Source organism: Rhamphochromis sp. 'chilingali' (genome assembly GCF_963969265.1).
Source record: "Rhamphochromis sp. 'chilingali' genome assembly, chromosome: 9".
Classification (NCBI taxonomy): Eukaryota; Metazoa; Chordata; class Actinopteri; order Cichliformes; family Cichlidae; genus Rhamphochromis; species Rhamphochromis sp. 'chilingali'.
Window position 1 is genome coordinate 20,420,023 of NC_137936.1, and position 23,701 is coordinate 20,443,723.

The 23,701-nt window shown below is 41.6% G+C and overlaps 2 protein-coding genes across 5 annotated transcripts; one reads left to right on the plus strand and one right to left on the minus strand.

Annotated features, from left to right (window-relative positions):
- Positions 1–68: 68 nt before the first annotated feature.
- Positions 69–17,468, plus strand: LOC308402991 (msx2-interacting protein). Of its 4 annotated transcripts, none has more exons than XM_080892173.1 (15): positions 69–322; positions 1,396–1,710; positions 3,997–4,470; positions 4,625–4,779; positions 5,351–5,551; positions 5,698–5,849; positions 5,938–6,063; positions 6,178–6,291; positions 6,381–6,494; positions 6,591–6,691; positions 6,909–14,076; positions 14,403–14,468; positions 14,571–14,765; positions 14,846–15,004; positions 16,295–17,467. In XM_080892173.1, the coding sequence occupies exons 1-15, from the start codon at positions 240–242 to the stop codon at positions 16,424–16,426; spliced, it is 9,555 nt and encodes a 3,184-aa protein (XP_080748299.1). In that variant the 5' UTR covers positions 69–239; the 3' UTR covers positions 16,427–17,467. The 4 variants fall into 4 exon arrangements, with proteins under 4 accessions (XP_080748299.1, XP_080748298.1, XP_080748301.1 ...); XM_080892172.1 differs by having other exon boundaries at positions 3,994–4,470; positions 16,295–17,466; XM_080892175.1 differs by lacking the exon at positions 69–322 and adding an exon at positions 3,139–3,316 and having other exon boundaries at positions 1,577–1,710; positions 16,295–17,468.
- Positions 17,469–18,007: 539 nt separating this feature from the next.
- On the minus strand, positions 18,008–22,031 carry prkar2ab (protein kinase, cAMP-dependent, regulatory, type II, alpha, B). The gene is made up of 10 exons (XM_080892093.1): positions 21,644–22,031; positions 21,489–21,524; positions 21,276–21,415; positions 20,751–20,857; positions 19,930–20,083; positions 19,728–19,829; positions 19,558–19,632; positions 19,391–19,456; positions 19,130–19,268; positions 18,008–18,686 (listed from the first exon to the last, which is right to left on the minus strand). The coding sequence occupies exons 1-10, from the start codon at positions 21,915–21,917 to the stop codon at positions 18,562–18,564; spliced, it is 1,218 nt and encodes a 405-aa protein (XP_080748219.1). The 5' UTR covers positions 21,918–22,031; the 3' UTR covers positions 18,008–18,561.
- Positions 22,032–23,701: the final 1,670 nt, after the last annotated feature.

Below are 23,701 nucleotides of genomic sequence, written 5' to 3' on the forward strand. Positions count from 1 at the left end.
CCGCTGCCTGCCGTCTGCTTCACAGGGATCGCGGGGACGCGCGTCTCGCAACCAAAATCATCCAGAGCGAGGTTGATGCGCGTCCACGCAAGACAGATCGAGGACGCAGCAGCTAGAGCTAAACGGTTAGCAGGGCCATCGGGCCCGGGTCGTTCATTTTGTTCAGGCGGACCTCCGACCGGCAGGGATTAGAAACGTGCGAGATCATATGTGTGTGGAGGGGGAAAGAGTAGCGCAAGATGGTTCGGGAAACCAGACACCTCTGGGTGGGAAATTTACCCGAACACGTTCGAGAGGAGAAAATCGTGGAGCATTTTAAACGGTAGGTTACGTGTTTTCCAAACAGCGCGCGCTAGCTGTCTCACTAACATTACGAACGGTAGGCGGTTGCTATCAATGCTAACACAGCTAATGTTAGCATTTTACGTTTTACTAGTATTGCTATTTCTCGTGTGCTGAATGCACATTATTGGCAGCGTGGTGATGGAAATTGAAGTCATATGTGAAGCAGAGCCGCTCGGGCCTCAAGGTGAACGATTTATAACATTCCTCGAACTTTTGTGAACGCCAAGGAGCAATTAGCTGGATTCGCTAGCCACCAAGCTTCCACCCAACCAACCATTTTGTGGGAAGTCGAGACGTTTTCACGATGTGTACAAGCCTAACGGCAGCTATCGTTAACCACAGAGTAGCATTAAATGCATTCGGTTAGTTTAGCCACTGGAAAAACCTCATACTCTGTTGTTTATCTGGTCGTCAGAGTGTTATATACCGATTGCTAATAGAAGGAAATTTACGAGAGCTGCCTCACGCCCGGTCCCATAAGTGTAGCTGCTTAAACTAAGCTAAGTTAGTCAGTGTTGTTGGGGTTCATTTGTGAAATTGTAAACTGCAAACCAGGTTTTGCTACCCTTTAGTGCTTAAATGTAAAACAAACCAACACCACAAACTGCCTTCCGGGGTTCATAAGAGTTATTTGTAGCTTTGTAGCTAACACTAGGTGTCTAATCTCTTGCTACGCGGCGTAAACACTACTTAAGTAGTTGGAAAACAAACATTCCTGCTAATGGGATTTATTGCTGCACACCCCATGTAGTGGTCTGCTGTTTAAACATGGTGCGTTTTTTTTTACATATCCTACGTCCTATAGAAATGTCATCAATACTGCTTAGAACTTCCTCTTTTTCCAAGTATTCCCAAATGTGATCATCCAGTATAATCAATTGCTAGCACTTTTAAGTTCAGAGAGTTCACCTCTGATGTGTGGTCTCTGGTTCGTTATCATAAAGTCCTGCCTTCAAAGTCAGTGCCATTTGCAAGCTTGCTGATTAAAAACTGGCACATTCTATATTCTTGGCCGGTGTATATGTAATTTCCTCTTTGTCTCCATTTCAGGTATGGTCGTGTGGAGAGTGTTAAAGTTCTGCGAAAGCGCGGTTCAGAGGGGGGTGTTGCAGCCTTTGTGGATTTTGTGGATATCAAAAGTGCACAGAAGGCTCACAATGCTGTCAACAAGATGGGGGACAGAGACCTTCGGACTGACTACAATGAACCCGGGTCAGTCCCAAGTGCTGTTCGGGGCCTGGAAGACAGCTCTCCCTCGAGCAGTCGAGATGTTACAGGATTCTCTAGGGGAACGGTTGGTCCAGTGTTTGGGCCACCTGTGTCCCTTCACTCCAGAGAGGGACGTTATGAACGGAGAATAGATGGGTAAGTGGACACGGCGTCCCCTTCGAATCCAGGGAAACATAGGTATCACACAGGTGTTAAACCTAAACACATAGTGGGGGGTATCCGTAAGGGATTGATGCCTCAAGGGGTTACACAAAGGTAATCTAGGGATCGTTCCACTTTTCATCCTATTTGACTTGCCTTGCCCATTGGATCTAAGTAAATTAACTACACATTATCATTTGGTAAGGTAACTATATATTGAGAGTTTGACATCTGATGTGGATATTACATCTGTGTGGAATATCCTGGTGAGTTGTGGATTTATTACATTTTGTGGGAGTCTACCTTGGGGAGCTTGCGGATATTTTTTATAATCAACATGGAATCTATCTTTAATTTAAAAAAAAAATCTGGAATCACGTGAAGCTGGAAGTACATCACTGTTATGATGGATACACGTATTTTGGAAGTATCTATATAGGTATACACTCACTTGAAGAAATCTTCCATCGTGGGATATCATTTTTTTTTCTCAAGGCAACGACTAATTGCTGGACTGTTCATTACTTTTCCTTTTTCTTTTTTTGCGCTTTGCACTTGTGGATACAGCCTGTTCTGGATTTAACTTTTGACCGAGTGGATGGAAGAAACCTTACAGTCATCACACATTAGAAGAAAGACTGGTGTAGTTCCAAGGTATCATTGTCATGTTAGGATGAGATTAACTTAATCAAAAACAGGTTTTGTTCCGCATATGGACGCTGCACCGAGAAGATTTCACAAGAACACAGAGGATCCAACCACCTGGCCACCAACAACGTTTGTGGAGCTATTCTTGCTTTTGCCATGAAGACATGAAGAGTGGATAGTTGGGATGTAACCCCCTGGATGTACGCAATATTATACCCTGTGCTGGATGTACTGATGTGGATAGGTGTAGCTGCCATTCATTTGGATTACTCAAGTATGGATGTAGCCGTTTGAGACCTCAATCAGGAAAAAGCACTCCAAGTATCTTAGAGGAAGCTGAAGACATTTTTTTAAGTAACATGACAGTAAACAAAGATGACACCCACTGATTATGGAGTTGTATCCGGCCCACCAGTCCAGGAGGATATTATTTACTCTGATACTTGTCTGGAGTCTACTGACCTGCGTGATGTTAAATAACTTAACATTAACCCATGGAATATTTTTTTCCCCTGCCACTATAAAACTTTTAAAAAATTACAGTGAAATGAGACCGATCCCATTGGATGTATTTTTTCTCTCAGGCTCCAACTTACTGAGTAGTCAACCTGGAATCTGCCGATTACCCTGAAGCTCATCATCTTTTTAAAAAAATATTTTATTCCATATTTATTTATTGAGGTTTTATGTTCCTATGATTTTTTTTTTCTACATGTTGCAATACTCATAAAGGTCCATTTCTGTATATTTTTTTTTCTTCCTTTTTCCATCCAGTGAAGAGAATTAAATAAGCCCAACTGTGGATTATACGTCAACAATCTACTGCCCTGGTGCTCAGTACATGAACATAACATGCAATGCGAGAATACGTGAAGCGTTTTTGCCTAGGTCTCTCACATTCTGACCACCTAGATTTTATTTGGATTAGTTTCGGTAACTTCTTTTCTAAAAGGTTGGTATTTCTCTGCCCTCTGCATACTTTCTTTCCTAATCTTCCTTCGTGCTTTGTTTAATCATAGTTTTGCACTGCTTTTAGGGAAAGGGAAAAAAGTAAATTTTATTAAATGTATGTATCTGCTCAGTTTTTTTTTTTTTTTTTTTTTTTTTTTTTTTTTTTGAGTTTTATGACTTGTTATTTCCAGTTCATGCACTGATCCAAACCCTGCATGGCATTTCTCCATACCACATAGATCATTAGAACAAATGTCCACTTGAATATTTGGGAGAAATGTTTTATGTAGATTTGTATTTTCTCCCCATATTCATAATAATTCATGAACAGTCAACCTCTGAAACCTCAGTGTTTATTGCTGTGCCAGTAAAAACAATTGGAGACTAAGAGCAACATAGCTTAAATCTGAAATAAAGTTCTGAAAGTTTGTGGGCAGCTTGTTTTCCTGTGACTGTTTGTGAATTTACATCATAGATGTATAGGTTATTAGATTTGGAGAAGCGTGACAAATGTAATCTGTTTTGGTTTTTTTTGTTCAGAGTTTTTACAGACAGTGCCAGTATTTGGGCCATTTATTGCTGTAGTGCATTTTTAAGTGAAATGCTTATTTTCTTTTTTTTGTTAAGAGTCTGATTAATACTTTTTATTTTCATGTCTGTCCTGTTCTTAATTTACAGTAGCTCAGAAAGCCGTGAACGTGCATATGATCACAGCCCATATGGACATCATGACCGCAGTGGTACTTTTGACAGACAGCGTCACTACAACGCCGATTATTACCGCGATCGCTCTGTGTTTACTGCTGCTGGCCCAGGCAGCAGTTCTGTTGGGGGAAGCTTTGAGGCGTCAGACCCACACTTTGACTCTAGAATCCGAGACCCTTTTACTCTTACTAACTCTTCACGACGTGACCTGTACCGAGATGACAGAGGACGGCGTGTCGATCGGACTTACCATCACCGTCGGAGTCGATCGTCTCACTCCTCACAGTCAAGGCATCCCTCCCCTCAGCGTACCACGGGGCAACCCCTCAAAACTCCTCATTCCCCTAAAAAAGCACCTTTGTCCCCTGGGAGAGGCCCGAGATCTCGATCTCACAGCAGATCTTCAAGCTCTGATTCAGTCAGCAGCACAAGCAGCACAGGCAGTGGCAGGTGGGAATTTTTTTCGTTTTTTAATCTACAAATGATGGATGAATATTTGTCCATGGACAAAGCATTGGGATTATGCTGGACAATTTGTAAATAATCCGTTTACTCAGACTTGTGTAAACAGAAGTGTCTAATCGTTTTACACTTTCATTGACAGTGATTCAAACAGCAGCTCAAGTGATGGATCGCAGGCTCGTTCTGTTCAGTCATCAGCTACACACGCACCACCTCAGTCCTCTATGGCGCTTGACTCTGAAGAGCCCCGTAGGAGCTTTGGCATTAAAGTGCAAAATCTACCAGTACGCTCAACAGGTGAGTTTTTAATGTTCATCTACCTCTCAGTGGACCAAGTTAAGTCTTTTCTCTGCTCAATAACCTTGCCATATCCTTGAATTTGTTATTGCCTCAATGGCATTAGAAAGTACATTTCCTACAGGCAACATGATCTGAAACATGAGGAGGTAGTTATTTGCAGGTAGGGGACTAGCTGCAGGTAGTTAAATGTAGCCATGTTTAAAAACTTTAATTTTTGGCTCTTGTAAAAGGGAGTTTCTGATGGTAAAGAGTGGTTGTTTAATGAAATAAAATTACTATTTCCTTTACTGTTTGCTGCAGGGCATTGTATAGATTTGTGGTGACAGAGATTGATCACTTTATTAGTTATTGTTTCATTTACATACAGATGTTTTCTAATTTTATTTTTGATTACACATTTAGCATGCTCGTGGTATGCAAACCAAACTAAGCTGTGAAATAAAAATAATTTGAGCCAGATGAAAGCCTCTTCCTGTCAACAGATTAAAGTGGGAGTCATTTCTTCTTTAGGTCGTTGGGAATTCTGTTGTTTTTAGTAGTGTTGTAGTAATTCTGTTTTCCAATGCAGACACGAGTTTGAAAGATGGACTTTTCCATGAATTCAAGAAACATGGGAAAGTGACTTCAGTTCAGATCCATGGAACATCAGAAGACCGCTATGGGTTGGTATTCTTCAGACAGCAAGAGGATCAAGAAAAAGCCCTTAGTGTCTCCAAAGGAAAGCTGTTTTTCGGCATGCTTATTGAAGTCACTGCCTGGAATGGACCAGGTAGGTTGCAACAAAAGTCACAGAAATTTGTATTTTTTCTGATAAATATGGCAGATTTGCAGACACATTAATTCCCTCCACAGGCTTGAACCAAAATTCAAATAGCATGTGAGTAATATTAATGATAAATCCGTTTCTTCCTCCAGAAACAGAAAGTGAAAATGAGTTCAGGCCTTTGGATGGGCGAATAGATGAATTCCATCCAAAGGCCACAAGGACACTGTTTATAGGGAACCTGGAGAAGACCACCAGTTACCAACAGCTTCTCGACATTTTCCAACGCTTTGGTGAAATTGTGGTAAGCATCCATCTGACTTTGAATTACACACGTAAGTTTGTATATTTTACATTTAACATTTTGTATTTGCTCTCTTTTTTGTCTCAAGGACATTGACATCAAGAAAGTAAATGGAGTTCCCCAGTATGCCTTTGTCCAGTATTCTGATATTGCCAGTGTTTGCAAGGCTATAAAGAAGATGGATGGAGAGTATCTGGGAGCCAACAGACTAAAGGTAGTGTTTGTACACTAAGCAATCTTACCATTTCTCATCTGTGTATGTGTATATTTTCAAAATTATAGATTAGAGTGTTTATAATATCTATATTTGTGTCTTGTTTCCTTGCAGCTCGGTTTTGGAAAGAGTATGCCTACAACATGTGTTTGGCTTGATGGGTTATCAGCCAATATTACAGAGCAATACCTCACGCGGCATTTCTGCCGCTACGGACATGTAGTTAAGGTAAGGTGATGTTTTTCTCTTCCTTAAGATTTGATACTTTTGATTTTAGTACTCCCATAAATCTGATTTAATTTTTTTCTTTTTTGAAGGTGGTGTTTGATAGATTGAAGGGGATGGCTCTCATCTTGTACAACAACACCGACTTTGCTCAGACAGCTGTAAGAGAGACCAAAGGTTGGAAGATTGGTGGCAATAAAATAAAGGTAAAAATCAAGTGAAGGTTTAACTAATAAAATGTAATCCTAATGTTTTTTTTGCCCCCTTTTTAAATCTTTTTGTGTTTTATTCACTTATGATAGGTGGATTTTGCAAGTCAAGAGAGTCAGATGGCTTTCTACCGATCCATGCAGGCATCTGGACAAGACATTAGAGACTTCTATGAAATCCCTCCTGAACGACGGTAAACGACCAGTATTGTTATCTGAATACAGTTATTGTTTCTGTTTAATGACTTTATTTGCTTTGCCTTTTTTTAAATTAAGCAGATAGAAAATGTTTGCTGCTAGTGAAAGTGGTGATATTTTGAATCTCTCTTCCATTAGTGACAATATTTCAATTACAAATTAATTATTTAGATTCAATACTTTACACTTTGTGTTCTCTCCTTAACTCTATAGAGAGGATCGCAGAGCTCCGTATCATGAATTTGCAGCAGAAAGGGCTTACTATGAGAATATACGAACCCCTGGCCTCTATACAGAGGACACTCGAAGAGAGTATGCTGCCCGCAGCAGAGACCGGTTTCCTGAACTTGAACATTATCAAGGGGATCATTTTGACCCACGCTATCATGAAGACCCTAGAGACTACAGGGATTACAGAGACCCCTTTGAGCAAGACATCCGGAAGTACACATATATTCAAAGGGAACGAGAAAGGGAGCGAGAACGTTTTGAAGCTGATCGCAGCAGGTGGAGCCCTTCCCATCCAAGGCGACCTATTAGTCCAACAGTATCACCTTCAGCATCTGAGCGGGTTCCTAGAGACTCAGAACGACGAGTTTACAGCCAGTCATCTGAACGAAGTGACAGCGTGAGTTCAGTGTCACCACCACATTTTGATAAATCTGAAAAGACCCTGCTAGAACATCCCTCCAAGAGCGAGAAGAGCAGTCAGTCGGATCGTTTATCTGGAACTGAGAAACCCAAACGTGCAAAACGGAAAGAGAAAGGCGACAAAGCTGAAAAGATCAAATCAAGAAAAGCAAAGGGGCAATCCCCATCAAATCCACTACCTGAAACAGAGCCTGAGACTGGTTTTGATGGAGGGTCTGGAAGGGGAAGAGGATCAGACCAGGATGTCCATGAAAAACAGAAATGTAAAGGGGATGGCGACCTTCTTACTAGTACTCTGTTAGCAAAAAGTGAACGATCTGACATGAGTAAAAGTGATGGTTCAGACTTGGATGGAAGGAATCGACTCAAGAAGCATGTTAAGTCTGAAACTGATGGAAAAGATTCTGCAGTAGATTTGGATCGCCGTGCTGCAAGAAAAAGGCGTTTTGGTGACTCTGGAGCAGGAAGGACTGCTCGTCAGAAGAGAAGCAGGCATGAGGAGGAGGATGGTAATCAGTCTTCTGACTTTGGTGCAGGTACAACATATTTGAAAGAAATGGATACAGACAAACACAAAGATTCCCAGAGGAAAGATTCAAGACCTAAAAATGAAAAAAGTGGAACTCCAAAAGATGGTCAAGAGGACCTTAAAGTACAAAGAGAGAAATCAGAGGGATCTTTGGACCCACTGGAGTCCAAACAACATCTAGGGCACCCTTCCTCCAGACGATTTTCACAAGAGGGTATTGCAGACCAAAACAGTACAAGAGAACCAGACCACCATACTTCTGTAAAAATTGGTCAAAATTCTGAAATTAACAAAAGTGCCAAGAATAAAGAAGACCACATTGACATTGATACCTCTCAAAGTTATCGCAAACAGATGGAGCAAAACAGACGTTTGCATCAGCAGCAGCAACAGCGCGAGTCTGAGAAAACTGACAAACCAGCTAGTCCCCAAGGAACTGAAACAGAGGACTTGGAGCATCGGAGCCTCGTGCATGAAGTTGGTAAACCCCCTGAGGATGTCACAGATAATTTTCCGTCCCACAAATTAAAGAAACCAGACCAGATTGACTCCGAGTCAGGGATAAAGAGAGAGCGTGTGTACAGGAGCTTTAAACAAAAAAGTGAAGATCTAGACTGGACCACCAGCTCCCCTCCAGGACATTTCTCGAATCGTCCAGATGAGGACTTTGCAGATCCTCCTCAGAAAGAGTTGAGCCGAAATGATGAAAAATCTCAATCAGATCTGGAGTTATTAGTCAAAAGGACACATAACACACAAGTTAACAAGACAGGCACTCCTTTACTCATTGTGGAGGACGAGAAACAAAAGAGATGGGAAAGCAGAATTAAACAAGGCTTGTTACCTGATCTGAACTTTTCTCAAAATATAAATAAAAACATTCACAATCGCAAACGTTTGGAGTACGCTATTTGTCATGACTTGGAGCCTGGGGAAGTACGATCCGACTCCGAAGAGGACAGAGAGCCCAAACCCCACTCTCCTGTGCCCTCCACATCTATGCCTTTTTCTGAAAGACCAAGAGCTGACAGATTTTCAGACCCTAAACAAGCACAGCTTGAGAAGAATAAATTCTACTCCTTTGCACTTGACCAGACTATCACACCTGACACAAAGGCTCTGCTTGAGCGTGCAAAATCTCTGTCATCTTCCAGAGAAGATAACTGGTCATTTTTAGACTACGATTCTCATTTTGTAAACTTGCGTAACAGAAAAGACACTGAAAAGGTGGAAGCAGCACCAAGACCAACACCTTCCTGGTATATGAAAAAGAAAAAGACTCGAATTGGATCGGAAGATAAACTTGATGACAGGAAAGAGGAACCTAAGCCAGAGGAACAAGAACGCAGGGAGCTATTTGCCTCCCGATTCCTTCACAGCGCTGTCTTTGAGCTGGACTCGAGACGACTTCAGCACCTGGAACGCAAGCATGAGGAACCTGAGCAAAACAGTCAGCAAGCAGCAGGAGATGGTGAACTTGACTCAGGGCCTGTTGTCCTTTTCCATAGTCGTTTTTTGGAACTAACACGACTACAGCAACAGAAAAATAAAACTCAGCAGCTACAGGAGGCAAAAGAAGACACTATGCCCACAAATGAAAACAAAGTAGAAAAAGCTCCTGTTCAAGAGCAACAACCTCTGCAGTCACCTGAAACAACAGAAACTACCACAGAGGCAGAAATTAAACCAGTTACCCCTGCTGAAAATGTAGTTCCTGAACCCAAACTCGAACCAGCGTCTGTCACTCAAACTGTGATCAAAGACGTTCCTCCACCTGATGACATATGTGTTTTACTAAACCCACCCCATGATCCATGTCCCCCTGTGTCTGTCAAAAAGGAACAAGAAACGGATCAGGAACATGTTGTTTCCATGCAGCACCCACCAATTGAGACGTCAGATTCTCTGCCTGTACCCATTACAGCATCTGAATCCAACTATTCAGCGAATAGAGAGAGACATTCTCCGTCTGAGGCAAAGCTGGATATTGTTATTGAGGATGTAAAACCTACATTCACAGAACTTTGCCACGAGTCTCACAATGAGCTTGTTAGCAATTCTGAACCAGAGCTGAATCCTGAGGCAAAACAACCAGAAGTACCTGTAGCCAGTAGTCCAGTACAGCCTAGTCTTGTTGAGCAGTTGGAAGTATTCAAGAAAGAGACTCCATCCACTTGTAAATTAGGATCAGAGAATGAAGGTGACATAAAATCTCAAGCTGGTAAAGTACAGGTACCAGTTGACAGTGAAAGAAATGATGAACCAGTCTTATCTCAGAAAGAAAATAAAACAAAAGAAATAAAAAATAAGAAGTATAAGTCTCTTGCACAAGTTGCTTCTGTTCCTGTAGCGTCTGCACCAGGTACTGAGAAACAAGCAACACGCAAGAGTGAGCGCATTGACAGAGAGAAGCTGAAACGTGGCTCATCCCCGAGAGGTGAGTCGAGGTCCACAGGCAAATCTCCAATCCATGGATCAGATCCCGATACCTCTGAGCACAGCATACCAGTAAGCAGAGCAAGACGAAGAAATGTTAAATCAGTCTATGCCACCCCAGTTGAAGATGATACACCAGTTCGTTCCGGAAAGGATGTTGCAGAGTCGCCACGCTCTGCCCGAAAACGTGGTACAGACAAAGATGCCATACAACAAAATACTGAACCAGATCCACCAACTCCAACACATGCAAATAAACGTGGTCGGCCTCCCAAGAATCGCAGGCAAGGTGATGATACTGCAACTGCTAAAGTAGAAAAATCTAAACTGGATGGTAAAGACACGGATTCAAATGAATCAGAAAGTGGTGAACGTATTCCAAGAATGTCAAAAGGGAGAACGCCACCGTATGACACAAAGGGTTCATCAAATCAGATGCCCACATCACTAGGATCTGGATCAACAAGGAAGGGGGACAAAACTGAGGCAGCTGATGATAATGGTCAGGAAAATGATTTCACGTATGAAGATACCTCGCCTTTGCAAGAGTCATCAGTTTCAGGTAAAGAAGATCCATCGCTGAAAATTGATGAAAAGAAAGAGGAGATGGTCAAACAAGGCATAGAATTGGCCAAAGGTAAAGATGTTCTCCATGAAAAGGTATATGATGACAAATCAAATGGAAAAGAGGCAGATGCCTCCAACCTGGAAGAGAAAACCATGTCAGAAAAAGAGAAAACTCTTAGAGGAAAAGCAGGGAATTCCAAGTCACCAGTCCTCAAGAACCTCAAAATCAGACTGCATGCAACAGAGGTGAAAGACCTTCTTCAGTTAGGAGAAGAAGAGCCTGGGACTCCAGAAGACTCGTCAAAAAGTCTTAGACATGGTGATCACAGTGAACAGGTTTTAAAGTGCACAAATGCTAACAAAGGAGGCTCCAGCAATGAAGACAATGAAAATGCAGCTTCAGACCAAAAGGAGCTCCTGGGAGCATCAAAAAATGTAATTTCACAGGAGCTGGAACTGGAGCAAGCTGTGGAGAACATTGCTAAACTAACAGATCCAACCTTTCCAACAGAACCAACACCGCCTGTCCCTCATACAGATGTAAAAAGTGACCCAGAGGAAGAAAAAACATCTAATCCTGCCAGTGAGTCAGAACTGATGGCTGCTATTGATTCAATAACTCAGGCACCTCCAGCAAATCTAGATGTAGTCTCAGAACCTGAGATTCAAGACTTGGTTCAGCACATCAAGGAAGATGAAACAAATACATCTTCTGTCCAGGAGGAACCCGCTTTCCCAAACACACCCAAAAAGGGCCCCAAGGGAAGACCTAGAACACCTAAACGTTTTCCTAAAGGCCAGAAACAATTAAGAAAGGATTTGAAAGATGGACATTCGTTAACTGAGGAATCGGCAACCCCATTAGCAGATAGTACAGCTTCTGATGCAAAGGTTTTTTCTGAGACACCTGCTGCTGCTGCAACTACTGCAGTTATTACTCCTGCTACTTGGAAGACAGAGCCTGAAACCTCAGCAGTCAAAGCTACAGATGTAAACGCAGAGACAGAGTCATCTTCAGAAGAACACATCCAGCATTTCAAGTCTGTTTACCCGCAATCCAAGAGTCCAATATGCACAAAGCCACAGCACTTGCCATCTGAATGCAACTCTCCTTCTCTGTCACCACGAGCTAACAACCCAAATGTCAGACCCCCTCAAACAAGCAGAAATCCTGTTTCTCCACCAGACTGGCGCCATCATTCTAAAGATACCAGTGCCTCTTCCTTACCAATCATGCCATTACCAACCAAGGAAAACCAGCCTTTACCATCAGAGTCTGAAAACAAGGATATTGATCATGGCACAAGTGACTTGAGACAGATTTTAAAGAAACATACAACTAGTTCACAGACAGGCAGCAGCTCTGTTTCAAGTAATCTGCCAAACCTTCGAGATCAGAACCTATCTGAAAGTAATTCTCAGCTCACAGCCATTGTGTCAAATAAGTCATCACTGTCTGATAGTAAAATATCAGTGCATTCTGCCCCACCTATTGTTAGACCTCCACAAACGACTCCTGAGACAAAGTCTGTGATCTCTGTTATTGCATCCACTGCCACATCTGTTATCAGCCGTATTTGCAATCCTTCTGAGCCTGAGGATAAGGTGAACATGAACATTGTTGACATTCCTATAGCCAAACCAAGTTATAGGCCCAGCAAAGATGATGCTGGGTCATATCCTGTGCTGCCTGCTGGTGATGAAGGAGGAAGTGCCACACGCTTCATTATTGAGAGCCCCACTCTTAGCACTGGATCTTGCCCAGGTCTGAGAGTAAATACATCTGAAGGAGTGGTGGTATTGAGCCATTCTGGTCAAAAAACAGAGGGACCCCAGCGAATTAGTGCAAAGATAAGTCAGATCCCATCAGCAACACCAAGTGAGATGGAATCTCAGCAACTGGTATCCATACCCAAGCAGGATTTGTATTCCCAGCCAGGGCTTCAAAAAGGGCCTTCATCACAGATGGATCATGGGCATCCCAGTAAACACCAGTCAGGATTGTCTTCAATCAAACAAGAAAACACTGGTTTGGAAAAGATGGATTCCGCTTACCAATCTGGACCTCAAGGAGTAGTGAAGCGTCTGCCACCAAGCAACCAGCAGGTAATAGGTTACCATCAAGATTACATGCCTTTAAAACATCCAAAGAAAATGGATAGTGCTGATCCTCATGGTACAGATGGAACCAAACCGCCTTGGACCTCTGCCATAAGCCCTGCAATAAGCCCCCATTTACCCTCTCCACCTGGAAACCACGTAGGTTTTAGTGATAGAACTCCTTCACATCTCGGTGGGGTCAAGCAGGAACCACGGTCCCCACGTAAGTCAGGGCACGCACACTCTCCATTTGTGTCTTCACCCATTGGTTCCTCATCACCCAAGGGTATTCCAGTTATGTTATCCACTAGCCATCCTGCCATGCAACAGTTTATTGCTGGCGTGCATCATCCCGAGCAGTCTGTTATCATGCCACCTCATAGTGTGCCTGGAGGCTTGGGACGAATGTCTCCACATTGTGTTACTCAGTCAATTCAAGTGGGGCATCTGGTCCAGGGAGATGTCAGAGTCAATACTCCACCTCTTTCTGTGATGAGCTACGGCATGCACAGTGAGTCGCTCAGCTCCTCTTGGTCTAGTGCCATGCAGCCACGGCCTACCTCACCTCAGGCTGTTGGCAGAGACAAGGTTCTCAAAGTAAACCCAGGTTCTTTGAGGAGTCATGAGTCATCTCCTGCACAGCTGAAGCTGGACACTCTGCAGCCCGATCCTCGTGGGAGTTTGCGGAGTAGTGGCCATTTGGACAAAACATACATTGCACAGAGAGACATGCGTGTTCTTTTGCATCAACAGGGGGATCGTTCAACCGCAGACTCTCATTCTGGACACATTCAGGAGACCTCTCTATCTCCAAGAGCACATGCTTTGTCTAAAGGTGTGTCCGATAAGGATATAACAAAGTCTTTAGAGGCAAAGAGGCCCCACTCTCCACTTCCTAAGGATGGAATGATGGGAATCAGACAATCCGGACAAGCAATGGCATCTCCCCACAGGGTTCAGCTGATGCCACCTGGACCTAGTGGTTCATTCACAGACTACCCGGGGATGTACTCAAACCCGAGAGGAATCCATTCTCAAATGCCAGAAGCGTCTGCTGTTGGACTTACCCAGCCGCCAATGAATGTCACACCTGCTGCGGTGAGTGCGTGATGTTTAAAAAGACAGTCAACATAATCAGTATTGACAGATCTGTGTTGGTACAAAGGACGTGTATAACTAGCAGTTGGTTTATACAATAAAAGCACAGCTTAATAACAGCAAGTGCCTCATAATGGCTGTGGATTACATGGAGAACCTATCATTTAATATAAGAAAGCAGTTTAACACTGTCATGAACTGCAGGTTTCAGAATAATTATGAATTAAAATAAGAACTGAAGGAAAGAAAACTGAACCTTAAACGAAAACATTTTTAAAGCAAAGATTAGTTGTACTGTTGTTCTTAACTGTTTCTTGAATTTGTAGGGTGCGGACCACCAGGCAAAAGATGGCAAGATGACACAGCCTGTTAATATGGTGCAGTTACTCACGGTAAGGCAAATCTCCCAACAGATTAAACAAGGTGGTTGGTCTGAGCAAGAGCTAGCCTCGTCTCATTCATTTGTTGTTTTTGTTTTTGCCTCATTTAAATAGAAATACCCTATTGTGTGGCAAGGGTTGCTTGCACTTAAAAACGACACCGCTGCAGTCCAGCTGCATTTCGTCTGTGGCAACAAAGCTTTGGCTCATCGATCACTGCCCCTACAAGAAGGAGGTGCACTGCTTAGGATTGTCCAGAGGATGAGACTGGAGGCTTCACAACTGGAGAGTGTAGCCAGAAGAATGACTGTACGTGCGTTTTTTGCTTTACTTCCCTGTTTTAAACAAGTTTCTGTCTGCTAATAACATGAACCTTTTGCTCTCCACAGGGAGACACCGACTACTGTCTCCTCCTTGCTCTGCCTTGTGGACGAGATCAAGATGACGTCCTGAACCAGACCCAAGCTCTTAAGGCAGCGTTCATCAATTACTTGCAGACAAAGTTGGCTGCTGGTATTATCAACATCCCCAACCCAGGTTCCAATCAGGTGAGTCATCACTGTTTTATTAATTGTCTGTCCTATGTGGCTTATACCAGCGGTTCCCAACCTTTTTTGCGCCACGGACCGGTTTATGCCCGACAATATTTTCACGGACCGGCCTTTAAGGTGTCGCAGATAAATACAACAAAATAAAACTAGTACCGGTACCGAAAAAAAAAGATTTATTCATAACACACGTGAAAAGACCCAGGAAAACAGAGTTAACAATAAAAACGATAACAAAATAACGCTGAAAACCGATTTAAAAACCCTGAAAACCATACATTTCACGCTGGCTTATACAACAGTTTAAAGGCTGGTTTAAGTGTATTAAACACACAGAAGGGGCTTCTCAGCTGCATATCAGGCCATTGGTTTGATCTTCCCTAATTTTTTTTCCTGGAGTATGCAGCACAGAGAAAACAAACATGTTTTGATGCTTATCATCTTCTGATCTTCAATACCATTTGATGGCTTCATTTTAAACACAGAACTGGTTCTACAGGATTGATGGCATACATTTTACTTGGCCAAAGTACTTGTGGAGTCCTTACCATATAGTAAAGGGTTTAGGCTTCTTTGGAAGTGCATTTGTGTATATGCATAACTCACATGGGACTTTCACAGGCCGTGAAACATATTTATTGTAGGGATCCTTGTCAGACAGAAACTGCCCCACACAGTTCATGTGAATGACTGATCACATGACCTGTGCCATACTGTCTTTACCTGGTGCCGTTTGCATATTACCCGTTTTCATATTGTACCCGAAGGAGTTGAAGTGCACAGGTTTTCTTTTCATTTCAATAAAGCAGCATCTCTAGCACACACTTCACAAGTCTGACACCCTGTAGCAGTTTTTTTTTAATCATTGGCTTTTTATTATTTTATTTTTATTTATTTATTTTTTGTACAAAATTTTCCTGAAATGTCCAATAGATTTTTTTCTATTAAAGTTTTAAATGACTTTACTCATTCTCTAAGAATTGTATCCTGTGGATCTCTTTGTTCTTTGTTTAACAGACGCTGTCATATTTGATCAATCTATTGTTAAAAAATAGATATAAATAGATCTTGAAATCCTTACAAGACTGAATAATTTTTGTAAACAAATTTAATTTTAAAAAATAAACTTTTGTGGCCTACCTGGGGACTGAGTCCCACACTCACTCTTTGAGACAGAAAAAATTAAAAACTTTTTGACTTCTTTGTTACTGAATGACACTTTTGAATATTAAAAAGTCATGCCCATCTCAGTATTTCCATGCAACTGATATGTGTCTCTGTACTTCCCAGCCCGCCTATGTGCTTCAGATTTTCCCTCCGTGCGAGTTTTCAGAGAGCCACTTATCCCAGCTCGCCCCCGACCTTCTCAACAGGATTTCAAGCATCTCGCCACATCTCATGATAGTCATCACCTCTGTGTGACGTCCACTGCTGGGAGGATGGATCTTCTCGTTGATGAGCCTCAGGAAGCCAGAGGAATATTTTTTCTTTTTTTTCCTGGACACAGTGGGAATGTGTAGGATAAGTCCTATCAACACATTTTTGTTTTTTCTTTCCCCATCAGTCTTTTTTTTTTCCTCTTTTTATGTTTTTCCCCCTCTCTTGTCACTCCTGTCTGGTATATTTGTCCTTCTCAAAAGAACTCAGGGATGGATCAAACCAGAATGAGTCTTACTTGACCATTTCTCTGCTGTATTTCTATTTATTGGAGTTTTATTTTAATATTCGGAGATGCTCTGAAGAAGGAAGGAAGGAAGGAAAAAAAAAGTCAGGATGGTTGATGAACGACTCTCTGAGGGGCCTGTTTCTTTCATCTGTCCTGATTGATTGTTAATCATTGGTTCAGAAATTAGGATCTTTGAGGTACCTCAGCACCAGATCAGACATTTCAGCATGTAATTTTAAATAATTCTGTACAGACTTCCTCGCCCAGGCCTTTTCTTTAGAGGAAGGAGGATTAACCCTGTAGAAGACTTTTCGTTTAACTCCACCAGCTCTGCTCATGTTCTCACACTACTGAAGCAGTTTACCCCTCTGTCACCTGCCTTTGCATTGAACAAGCTACAGTTTGATTTGGGAGTTTTTGAACATGGGACTTTGTAAATATTTTAAATATTTAAAAGGAATTTAAAAAAAAAAAAAACACGGACCCAACATGGACAGCTTAACAGAGAGACTGGTACTCTGGGACGTACCAGAACACAGAGTGTGGAAATGTAGATGGACAGATTCTTAATTTTTGGGTGTAAATACTTGTAACAGAAGAAGGTTGGCACGCTCTTGTGAGTGGAGTCTGCTAATGGCACTTCATATTTTGTAACTCAAATAAACTCCAGGAAACATGGATATCTAAGATGTGTATCTTTTTTCCCCCCATGCACTGCCTTGAAGAGGTTCGGTTTGGTTGAAGTGTTTCACTTTCTTCTAATACTGAAGACCTCAAGAGTTTGTTTTTTTTGGGTTCATTTGTACTTCATGACATAAAAACAACCTAAAACTTTAGAAATCGGATGAGTAAATTTGAGGTTTTAATCACAACTCTGAGACTGAAATTGTATTTCCTGTGTTTTTTGGCTGCTTGCACAACCCCATTTTAACACTTCATTTGTCAGTGTTGAGTTGGAAGATGCATTCCTGTGCAGAAACAGGTGTATGAGCTAAATGACACGCAGAACATGACACAGCTTAGTAAATTGAATATATCACATAGCAGTACAAAGAAGGCTCAGAAAGATGAAAAATTCAATTGAACAATGAGTCCATTACACAGAAAATACAAAAGGAAAAGAAGAGCTCACTAAATGAAAATCTAACTGCCCTGCAGGAGCTGAAATCTTGAATGCAAGTTTGGAGTATATGAAGAATTAAATAAAGGTTCAGTTTTGTTTTAATTAGAATTATTTTTTTGGCCTGCATCAATCGGAGTAATTGCCTGAAGGCCAAGAAAAATAAGAATTATCGTTTAATCAAATAATTTAAATTTGATTTCACATCATCCCCCGCTATCTCTCCCTATTTTTCTAATATTCACTGTTCAATCCAACAAAGGTGGGAAAAATCCCTCAAAAGTTGTACAGCAAGTTTTTCCACCTGTTAATCTGATTATATGCTGAAAATAACTTTAGTTAAAACAAAGTGAAGAAGAAGTTTGCCCATCTTTTTAATATTATATTGTGGCATAGCAAATACAGTGTTACTAATAACATCAAGAGTGGTTCAGAAAGCAGTGAGTTTACCTTCAGGTACTTATTTACATGCGTGTCCTGTATGGTCATGTCAATCTGACCAACACAGAGATGATGCACCAGCCAGGCTGCAGTCTGATGGGTTGTTCGTGAGTCAGTTGACTGAATCTTATTTTATGCATCAAATTTTGTTTGGACAAGTATTGACATCATCACACATGAAAAATGGTGAATTTTAAACTTGAACACATTAAAAAAGCAAAACATGACTTCAAATTGAGGCAGCCGTATTTACCTCGAGAGGAAGATAAAAGTATCACATACACTGGTTCTATTTTTGATTTATAAAACACTGGCAACTTTAAATGTGTACTATTGTTTCAAATCATCACTGGAGCCAAACAGCGCCACCAGCTGGTCTTCGTACTGGGAGATGTTTCTCTTCATGATGTCAATGCAGGGACCCAGCAAACGCTCAAAAGCCTGGATGTCAATTACTGGAAGGAAAAAAAGACATTTTGATTCATGTCACAGACATTTTCGTATTTTTGCGTTTTACATGGTACATGTGTCAGGCTGCTGCATCATTCTTCCCACAGTCATGTTTGGAAAAAGTACGTTTTCACAGATCTCAAACCATCACACACTGAAAACTCACTGTTTCCACAGGCATCGAGTAGTAAGTATATAGCAGCCAGGTGCTGCTAAGCACACCATATCAGCGCAAGCACCTCATATCAACTATCAAGCATGGTGGTGGAAGGGCTTGTTTTTTCAGCCACAGGGCCTGAGCACCTTGCAGTCATTCAGTTGACCATGAACTCGTCTGTATACCAAAGTATTGTAAAGTTGCTGTGATGGGACCTTAGGAGAGCTGTGCATAAATAAATGCCTGCTAAACTCAATTAACATTACCAACATCTGTGGGCATTTAATGTACCTAAACATTTGGTTTCTCCCACAGCGTAAACTGTTGCTGCACGAGGTTTGTTGGTGACCAGCGCCAGCTCCCCAAAGTACTGCCCTCTGGAGCAGCGAGCTACCTCCACTTCTGCGTTATCCTGCTGGCTCGCCTTTGTCTGCAATAAAGAAACTTGTCAGTCATTTCATACATCTGAGACATACAGTAAAACAAACATTATTAAAAAAATTAATAGATAAAATGGTTAATTAAGAGGTTTGGCAATAGTAGTGCGCTTACTTTGCTTTTTATCATAATCTTCACTTCTCCTGTTTCCACAATGTAGAAACACTCAGCTTTGTCACCCTGCAAAAAGAAAAAGCAGCAGAAAAGACTAAGTTTAACCAAAGTGTTCTTAATATATAAACTTGAATCTAAAAACAACCCAAGATAAAGCAGGCCTATACCTGTGTAATTATGCGGTCTCCATCTTTGAATGCTCGAGCTCCCAGAACATCAACAATCTTCATTCTCTCAGAAACCTAAAACGAAGCAGGTGAAATAAACGTTGAATAAAAGGTGGCTATGTTCTTATATCCTGTTGTTTTTTTTAAATGCCGTGTGTGTGTCTGCAAACCTCAAGAGACTTCAGAAGAGGAACGCATTCAATGAAGGCCTCATACATCCTTCTCTTCTTTGCATTATTTTTCACAATCAGTCTGTGAAATGTGGCTCGATCCTGAAAGGGAAGCAACCAAAGAACAACCTGTTTCACGCACTCTGTCACATACAGCACAATGCTACGGAGGATGAAGGTCATCTTCTTCTGTCAGACTCACCAGGCCCCACAGGGCTCCGTCCTGTGTCGCCACGATTGTGGCGGCTCGAGGCGTGTTGTACATGAGAGCCAGCTCTCCAAAACTGCCCTTGTTGTCATATTTTCCAACACAAATGCTCACACCGTCCTTCTGTACAAAAATATCGTAGACACCTCTGGAAGTGATTGGACAGAGAAAGAGAGGGAGCAGATGTGAATTGCAAGTCCTCTTTACATACTAGTTAATTATGGAGTTCCACAAGGTTCTATACTAGGACTAATTCTGTTTACATTATGCATATATTATACATTAGGTACTATCATTAGAAGGCATAGCATACATGTTGAATAATCAGGCCCCATCTTATCTTAAAGACCTCATAGTACCGTATCACATCATTCAAGCGCTTCACTCTCAGACTGTTGACTTTCTTGTGGTTCCTATGATATTTAAAAGACGAATGGGAGGCAGAGGCTTCAGCTTTCGCACCCCTCTTCTGTGGAACCAGCTCCCAGTTTGGATTCAGGATTAATCTAATTACTACTAATCTGTGGCTCTCTTCCACAGTGTCTTTTATCCTCTCTTCCTTCCCTCAACCCCAACTGGTTAAAGTAGATGGCTGCCTGTCCCTGAGCCTGGTTCTGCAAGAGGTTTCCTGTTAAAACTGAGTTTTTTCTTCCCACTGTTGCCAAGTGCTTGATGGTTGGGATTTTGTCTGTAATATTGTAAGTTCTTTACCTTATAAAATAAAGTTCTGTCTTGTGACTTGGCATTATAACCTAAATTAAATTGATTTGAGCAGGTTTAGTTTAAATATTGAAAAGAAGGTAAACCTCGCTCACTTCTCTATGACGTAGAAATTGTCCCCATCCTCTCCTTGGTCTATGATGTGATCCTGAGGTTTGACCAACACTTCAAACATGGCGTCTAAAACCTCAGAGAACTGCTCCTGGAGGAAAACATAACGAGACAGGTTTCTTTTTATGACACAAATTCTAAGAATGCATATTTAAAAAAGGCATTTGAAGCTGATTTAACATATATAAAAGTGGAGCTTAAGCTTAAATATAAGAACAGTTGAGAGAGGATAGTAAAGGGCAGGCACGGTGTAGGATGTGAAGCCAAAATTATAGAGAGCAAAAGCCAAACTTGATTTGAAAGAACTGAAAAATGAAGCAGACTTTTGCATTTAAAAAAAAATAAAGTCCCTTTGTCACCTACAGTAAGCCAGTAACATGACATTTAAAACCTGAGTGCTGTGGTCTGCAGCACTTTCTGGTCTTGGACATTGTTCCTGCAGGTCTCTGTCTATGATCATCACAAGGGGAACCACGTCTTCTTTTAAAACCTGATTTAAGCTGCTATACCTGCTCTAATGTCTTGAACAGTAAAATGTCTCTGCATGCGTCCTGAAGCCGGCGACGCTGCTCGTCTGTTTTGGGATTCACAACCCGAGGCTCTGTGTCATCGTCCTCATCATCATCTGGGTTGTACGCCTCTGCACAAACTGCAGCAAGACAAACAAATGAACAAAGTGGAGTCATGTAGCCACATTGACTCACGCCGTTCCACTTACTGACCTGCAGTTCTGCGATTGGTTTTTCCAGAGGGGCGCTCTGCAGAGAGAGAGAGAGGTCAGAGCGTTACACTGAGTGTTTTTAAAGCCAGGGCTTAGCACACTTCACTGTAACAGCTCCAGAAGTGCTCGTAACAGTGTTAATAGTGAGATACTCACTAACGGGGACCGGTTCCTCCTCTTCCTCCTCCTCCTCCTCCTCTTCCTCATGTTTGTTGGGTTCATCTGTGTCTGATTCAAAAGTGACTTCTTTCTGCACAGACTCAGTGTTGGGTTTCTTGTCTTGCTGGTCATTTCTTTGGCTCTCCAGAATACGTGTGAAATGCTGCACAGCAAACTCGGCCAAGTTGGGAGGCCTGCGACGAAGCACTTCCACCGTGTATCCCTGCAGCAGCTCTTTCAAACCAGCTGGTATCTCTACAGTGCTCATCATTCAGGTTCAAAGGTCAGGAGCTTTAATGGAGGAAAAAAAAAGTCTATAAGAGCTTCTTTTCCATTAACCTCAGTTTACGATGGCAGGAATAACAAAATGCAGCAATCAGCATGTGATAAACACACTTTCTGTCTGAAGCATCATCACTGGAGCATAGTGACTCCACCTCCTCCTCCTCCTCCTCCTCTCCCAGTCTGCCTTGTATTGATTCTTTTATTTAGCACAGCCTGTCGGAAAGTATTGACCAGGTCTTTTCACATCACATGTAATTAAAGGCTGTCCACTGGATCAAGCCTCAGAGCACGATGATCTGGCAAAGAAACAACACACGCAGAGTGATTTTAACAGTTTATCCTGGAAGTCAGGCTGGTGTTCACGTCCAAATGTCTTCATTTATATTCATAAATATATAGCACAGTTATGAAAAACGCAGTACTTCGCTGGAAAATAAAAAGTAACTATCACAGTACAAAATAACTTCAATGCAAGTGTCCTCACACACACTGATTAGTCTTTTGTGCTCCTCTGCTCCCCGGGTGATGGGGCTGGGGTGTTTGTGGGGGGTTGGAGGTTGATATCTGATCTTCTGAGGATCTTGTGATCTTCTGCTCCTGTCCTCCTTTTACAACACTGACTATTGTATTCTACAAGATACATGATTCTGATCTTCTGATGATCTTATGATCTTCCTCTTCCTGTCCTCATTTTGTATCACGGTACAAACATAAAACCCTGTTATGGTACAAAATGGTTTTGGTAATATGACTCAAACAAAAGGGAACTTTTTGCATGCATAACTTAAATGGATGAAGGAAGAAGAGAAACTCGAATTTAGAGTTACACTGAGTTTATTTTTGGGAAAAACTGCCTGAGGTTTTTATTTTTATTCTAACCTCTTAAAGGGACTCTGCAGCTGCTGAAGACGATAAGGCAAATCATTGTTTAAATTTCGATCTGGCAATTTGTGCAGCCATTTCTGGCTCAAGGAGTTTCTACTCCAGGAAGAAATACACTTTAAGTTGACGACTGTGATTGTGGGTGTGCATGTCGCAAAAGTCCAAGCTGATATGATTTCAGATGGTGAATCTCACACGTAAAGCAGCAGGTACTGCAAAGAAAAACCTCCAATTACTAATTAAGATGATTTATAATACTTTCATATTTTTTTTACTTGTTTACATTTGTTTCAATGATTATAAGTAATTTATATTTATGCTTTGCTTTTGTTGTAGTTGAAGCAGCACCATGAAGCAAAATTATGAAAAGCAGGGAAACACTTTTTCATACACTGGAGCCTCCCTGCTTTTGAGATTAAGCTTAAACTTGTCTTTGTCAGAAAGTTCACACTTCTGGCTCCATCAGGTGACCCTAAACCTGCCTTTAGTTATTCTGCTGAGGCTGCTCGAACTCTTCTGCCCCCGTCCTCGTGTTTAAATGTTAATGCATACAACTATTTATTGTATCATTATCTCTTCTAAGAAAACAAAGACAACTTTTAGATATAAATGAGACAAAAAAATGATTTGTATGCATTTATGTATTTTAAGGACATAGAAGTTGCTCCACCCCAGTATGGTTTCCTCAAAAAACTCAAAATATCAAAACTGCTTATTTAGGATTATTTGAAATTGATGATATGCTGCCAGCCTGAATAAAGACATGCAGACAGGAGGAGAGCAGTTGGGGCTTTTCCAACATCTCCAACTACAGTAATCACACACTGAACTGCTAAAAACTGGAAAAAAAACTGGAGACATGACAGAAAAAACAACAACAAAAAAACA